This window comes from Parasteatoda tepidariorum, chromosome 3, assembly GCF_043381705.1.
Source record: "Parasteatoda tepidariorum isolate YZ-2023 chromosome 3, CAS_Ptep_4.0, whole genome shotgun sequence".
Taxonomy (NCBI): domain Eukaryota; kingdom Metazoa; phylum Arthropoda; class Arachnida; order Araneae; family Theridiidae; genus Parasteatoda; species Parasteatoda tepidariorum.
Window position 1 is genome coordinate 60,554,714 of NC_092206.1, and position 6,943 is coordinate 60,561,656.

Consider the following 6,943-nt stretch of genomic DNA (forward strand, 5'->3'; position numbering starts at 1 on the left):
TGAGATAAGCTGTCAATTTATTGCCAACTTCTTCTGCATAACATTAGATATCTGCAGTTTCTTTGTAAAAGGACAAGCCAAGATCCAAAAGACAAACGAAGCCAAAAACAAACTTCTGAATCCATACATTGAAAGGTAAAGAATTGTGAAACTTCTTTGAAATTCTCGCTGAATGATCGTATCTAGTATGAAATACAGTGGGCATCGGATGATCTCCAATATCGGTGCGGAAGAGCTGAAAAAAAAGCAAAAATTAAATTACTACCATTAATTGTGAAAACACGTGTATAAATAGTGTGGAAATCTTAAAATTGAATATGATCGTGTCTTTAATATTCAATTTAAAATGTTTTCAAAATAATATGTAATGGAAATTTGCCACCGGATCTCACAATTAAAACGTATGCACTGTTAAAAAATTAGTTTCCAGGCATTTTTATGAACTACATACAACTTAACTTTTAGTTCAAAATTAAGATTCATCGACAGTTATTTTTCACAGATTTCTTAAATTAAATGGATTGTTAGGATAACTTATATGTTTCAATTAAGGTATGAAAGACTCTATATAACTGGATATAAATTAGATTAGAAGTTAGTTATCAATTTTCTTGCTCACAATTAAAATAATATATATAAATTTCATATAAAATCATTAATATGTAATGTTTCTTTACATTTTTAAACTGCTTCGCCGCCAGTTTCATTTGAAACTCCTACACAGAGAAAAAAATCCTGATAAAATTACAGTACTGTATTGTAATGACATTTCTGTTTGAAAAAACCATTATTCTGGAAATAAAAACCAAAACATAAGGTATTTTAAACCCTTCATTTGGTAATTGTTTCGTTCATAAAGTAATGGTTAACCGGGAATTCTCTTTTTTAAAATTATTGTTCTTATGACTAATCATTTAGTAAAAAATACAAAACTTAAAAGTTAATCTAAGCGATTAACTGATTTATATAGCATACTCTAAGATATCATGATAAAATTATCAAATTTTATCATATAATATAAAATTATATTTTATTGCTAATTTTATCAAAATTATTGCCAAAGCACTTTGGTAAAACTTACGAAACTTTTTGGTGCTGCCATGTATCTAAAAACACAGTAAATTTACCTTATTCTAGTAGTTTTGACCGTAAATTTTTTTCCCGATGTATATTTTAACATTTCATTCAGTAGACAAAGTTTTACTGAAATTTGCAGAAACACCAATCCGTTCAATCTATCGGAAAACTTTTTTTATTTTTCTTGATGTAAGTTTAGCAGAAATAAGACTCTCTGTGCTAAATTCACTATTAACATGACTATTTTCATATTTAATTATAGTTAAAAAATAGATTATAATATCATAAGTGCAAAAGCAGATACGTCATCTAAAACGAAAACAATCTTACATACTCAAGAAAAAGTTCAGAAATCTGAACGTAGTTTAGAAAGTTACGACATACAGGTTACGGTCTGCGATTGGCTGAGAACCCAATTTTACCGGAAAAAAATTAAATAAAAGATTGCTTCAACAAATATCTTTAACTGGCGGAATCTCAGAATTATAGATATTCATTTTTTTCTTGCTTTCAAAATTTATCGTAGCTATTCACTCGTATTATATGCCCCATTACCGTTACATATTTTATGTAATGATCAGCTTTTAAAAATTATAATAGCTATACTTTGTACTTTTATGAAGTTATTTGCAATATGCCAAAAAACAACTAATTTTCTGATAAAATATTGGGAGTTTCTTTTCGAAATTGTTTCTACCAGAAAGTTTTGCTAACAAACTAAGAATAAAGTTGTTTTTTTTATTTATAGTAATGTATCAGGATATGATTATGATGAAGAATAAGAAAGCGAGACTTGTTCGAAACTTAGACAGATGTAGTAATTTATTCCTTATCATTCTTCTAGTCTGGACAATTTTGAAGCTGGTTTTCATAGTTCCTCTTAGTTATAGTGCCTATAAGTAGCTAAATTAAATAATATTTTATACTATATCTGAAGGAAAAAAACAAAGGAAAGGAGAATGGTAGATATCTGAGGTATTTAAAGGGTAGTGCTACTCGGATTTACATGAGAAAAAAAATTCTCCTGTGTGGTGTGTTAATAACCTTACAATTCTATAAAATATAATTATGATTCTAAATTCCATAAATTATAATTCTAAAACAAGACTAAAATACTTTTCTCATGTTTAAGTTAGAGCATTTACGGAATTTAAACACATACTAAAATAATACTACCTCAAATTTCACTTTCGTCATATCAATATGAAATCAAATATATTTGCTTAAACTCTTCTATTGATAAAGTTTATTGATAGCAATGTTAAATTTTTCTTTTGTGCAGATAGATAATAAATATTTTTTTTTATTTACAACAAAATAAAATGTATGTTTTCATTAGTATTGGTATTTGTAACAAAAAACTACAGGCCAATTTATATTCCTCTTGTTTATACAGTTTTCTTTACCTATATGTAAACTTTAAATCTTATCACAAAGAATGTATTTTCATTCTTAACAAGTCATTTGTTTTTTGCTTGTTTCTTTGCTTCAATTTTATTATAAACAACGCCAAGTGGGACAAAAAATAAATTTTTGTAGTGAGAAAAATCAAACTATTGAAGCAAATTCAAACTTAATTTTAAATAATGTTTTCCTAATAAATCATCTAAGAAATATTGAATTTTATTTTGATACTTATTGTACGAAAATAGCAATGAAATTGGAATGCAATTGAATTTTCAAAAAATTTTAATCCTAGTTAAATTTACTATATTAATATAATCAATTGACTTGCATAAATGTAATGGAAATATATAACTTTTTGCATCTTACAACCCTTTGATCATATCTTTTGGTAGAACTGAAAAAAACACTTACGTGCCGGCATGTAGGAAGAGGTAAATTACATATATTTCATGTATATAATTAAAACGAAAATTAAGCTACGGAGCTTTTCGGAATCGGCTATATTAAACTCTTACATTTTAGACAATTTTAGAATATTTCATGTATCGTAAACCAAATTATTGATAAATTTTAATATTTATTATAAAAATGATTGTAAAGCAGCAGTAACTCAGGGAAAAGAGAGGTCTTCTCCCAATGAGGTAGCCCGGGTTCGAATTCCAGCGGGGGCTGTTTAATACGAATTCTACTCCTGAAGTGCAAAAACCACAATACTGATGTAAAGTATCCTCAGTGGTAAGCGAATCATGGATTAAAATCCCTTTTCCATCGGGTTAACCGCGGGAGGTTTTCATGGTTTCCCTCTCCATATAACACATATGCGGGTGAGCACAATCAAGAAGTTATCCACGAATTTTTGTTTGTCCTAATCCGTGAATGAGTTCTCTTATTTTCCGGGTTAGGTACAAAATTGCAAGGTTATGGAGGAGGCAGAATTAAGTCGGTTATGAAATAAAATTTTTAAAAAAAAGGTTATAATATGGAATCCAACCCCGCATATTAGAATCTAAATTTTTAAGGATTTCCAATTTACAAGTTTGAAACTTGGGTGAAAGGAATAGCAATCTCTTCTAATATCTTAAGTGATAATCTGTTCCACTGTACATCGTGTATTGTCCTACTATCGAAAGAAGACAGTTGATTTCTAAATCATACTACGAATCTATTAGTTCATATAGGGGTTACGTATTATTAAAGTATATGATAGATTGAACTCACAGAAGACCAGTTACCGTTGCTGGACTAAACAATCAGGTTTCATATGATTCACTTTAAAATATGTCTATGCAATCCTTTTTCTCACCCTAATGATCAGTGACTATTCTATTCAAAGTGTTAATATCAAAAATAGAATTATAAATTATAAATTGCGTTCAGGGACTTAATATAATTCAAAGTATTCTCTTTCAAGTTATAATTTTGTGAAAATTAAATTAGTTTAAATATCTCACAATCATTTTGGATACTGCACTCTGAAAAAAAAAATTATGGTCAAAACTGTCGGAATACGGTAAAATTTACAGTGTTTCTGGCTCTAAGGGAAAACTGAAAATCTCGGTAATTTTTCCAAAGCGCTTTAGCAATGATTTTGGTATTTAATAAATAATAAAAATATAATAGAGTCTCATAATATGTGATAAAATTTGGTAAATGTGATGAAATTTGTTAATTTTATCATGATACCTTGGAGCATGGAATAAGAACTATTTACTCGGTAAAATTTACTTTTCAGTTTTGTAGTGTTTAGTGTATGTATGGTAATAAGAACTAACATTTTGAAAACCAAAATTTACAGTAAACCATTATTATATGTACAGAAATACCGTATATTTTGAATTTATAATCGGAATTATGTTTTTTTTATGTTTTATTTTTTACGTTTTATTTTTTTACTACTTAATACGGCAATTTAAACAGAATTTTTTCCTCTTCAACCGATTAAAATTTATCGATTAAGCGATTAAGTTTATTTTCTCATTCATTTACAGTGAAATATCATCAAAGCTTTGATTATTTGCTAAGAAAACTTTTTGAAAAATGTACGCAATCAAAATATTAGAAATGTTCTTGAAACTAAAATAGAGAAACACATGACCAAAATAATAAAATTTCTAATCAAGATATTTCTGACATGAGTAAGATAATAGCTTTTTAGAAGAATTTGAACATTCTTAGTTCTCCGATAAGGGAAAAACAGAAGATAGATAGAATGTGTAACTACATTGTTAACATCCATTTAATGTCTTTATGTCATTAGTTTGTTTAAACAACAAAAGTTTGCTCACTTAACTCTTATATCCGAATTTTTTTTCTGAATAGTTCAGAAAAATAAATTCGAACAGATAAATTCTGAATAGAACAATCACAGATTAATCAATATTATGTTTCGTATTTTAAAGCATAATTTATAAACTTAAAAAGTAAAAAAATTCAAAACTAGCTCGAAATTATTCTAACTTTTCAAACATTTTTCTGGAAACACAAAAGATTAATATTTTAACTTGAATTAAAGTTTAATGAGCTTCCCCGATTCAACGCATGTACTAAATTTAATGTACTTACTGTTTTCTAATTTTAAATCTAAAACTAAACAGCTTAAATTATAGATAATTAGGAATCATTGATCGAGGTGGTCTTTGAGAATCAAAATGATATGATGTTTGTACGTAAGCATTTAATTTTTCTTTTGCGAGGTAAAATATTGAAGAGAAGAGTAAGGGTTGGCAAAACACCTCATGCAATTTAATGCAGGGCGGATTACTGTAGTAATAAGTAGGAAAATTTTATCGAAGTGCATTAGAAAAAAAAGTGCTGCACTTGTGTAATCGCTTAAAGAATAATACGCTAGTATCTACCGCAGCCAATCAAGATTCGAATTCCGGTAAAAAAAAATCTTAGATTATATTATGCTACCAACGTACATCGAGCACAGTACTAATGACAGTTATCTCAAGTGAATTTGAATTGGGTTTTTTTATTACACTTGTGTGAGAAATTAAGAGAGTTTGCAGACTTGATCGGTTATCTCTAGAACCGATTTCAATGAAATTTGATGTGTACATACATTGATACAATACAAACCAAATAACCATTCAACAGTTGTAATGCATACGCATGATCGTGCGTAACACTCGTTGGAGTTGGAAGGTATGAAATTGCCGCTGGACAATTCAGGACAATTGCTACAGGAAATGATAAACCGCCTTATTTCAAGTATGAAATCACACTGCAAGGCCTGTATATCTGTAAGAGGGCGCCAAACCTATCATTCACCTATCAAACATATATATCAGGCATCAAACAATTTTTTTTATTTTTTGTTTATTCTGCAACCGCTGTTTCCGACTCCAATGAGTGTTACGCTCGATCATGAGTGTGTACTACAATTGTTGAATGGTTATTTGCCTTGCAATGCTTGTACATATAAAATTTCATAATATCGGTGCAGTAGTTCTATAGATAATAGACCAAGTCAGCAAGCTTTCTTAATTTCTTACACCAGTGTATTTGAATGTTAACGTTGTGCTAAAGCTACATCTGTAAAAAATTCCGGATCAAGTAATGGATTAAAGTATATTTTGGGTTCATCATCCGTAAAATCCATTTTTACAGTAAAATATTATACCATAATTTTTAAAGTAATGTTCATAAAGTATTGTTCATAAGTAATTTTTCAGTAATTTCACGGTGAAAAAATTTGAGTATATCAGATTTTCTGCACTGTAACATGCATCATTTATCTTATATTAGGAATTTAAAATCATATATATATTAAGCTTATAATATTATAATAACAAATTGTTTCTATTCTTATTTTTCGTATTTAAATAGAAACTAAGAAAACCATCTCTCTTAAAATGTTTTAATGTATTTCAAAGTTAATAATATTACAATTTTAAATATCTTTTTTCACAAAATGCAATATTTCTCTTAATAAAAATAAAGTGTCAGATTATAAAAAAAATTTAAAAATAATATTATTATTTAATTAACTATTAATAATTTAATTTTACTCGTATGGTTGGTATTAATTTCAAAAACCAATAAAAACAATTTTATACGACGAACAATATATCGTAAGAAATAAAAACAAACAGAATAGAGAAAAAAAATATCTAACTTCACCCCATTCTCTGATAATTTGAATGTTGGACAAATATTTGCAGTTTCGTTTACTCTAATTAACCTTCAACTTTTATTATTTGCTAAATTGGGTAAGAACAACTAGATCCGAAACTGATAAAGTAATAAATAAGTATCACATTTTACTGTAAGTATACTTTTTCCCGAAAACTATTTTTACTTTGAAGTTAAAAGATAAGTAAGTTATTAACAATTAAGTCAGTTATTAATTATTAGATAAGTTATTATTTTTAAGCAATCCCTAAATTTAAAGCTATCAAAAATAACAAAAACAACCCATAAATAAAACCATGTCTGGTATATATATATATATATA

General features: G+C 27.6%; 1 protein-coding gene across 1 annotated transcript in view; it reads right to left on the reverse strand.

The window, feature by feature from the left end:
* The window catches only part of LOC107445122 (alkylglycerol monooxygenase), a 41,090-nt gene continuing 34,147 nt past the window's right edge, over positions 1-6,943 (reverse strand). The window contains exon 11 of the mRNA XM_043040604.2: positions 1-235. Within this exon, the coding sequence (XP_042896538.1) occupies positions 13-235 (223 nt within the window). The 3' untranslated portion in view covers positions 1-12. The remainder of the gene's footprint in view (positions 236-6,943) is intronic.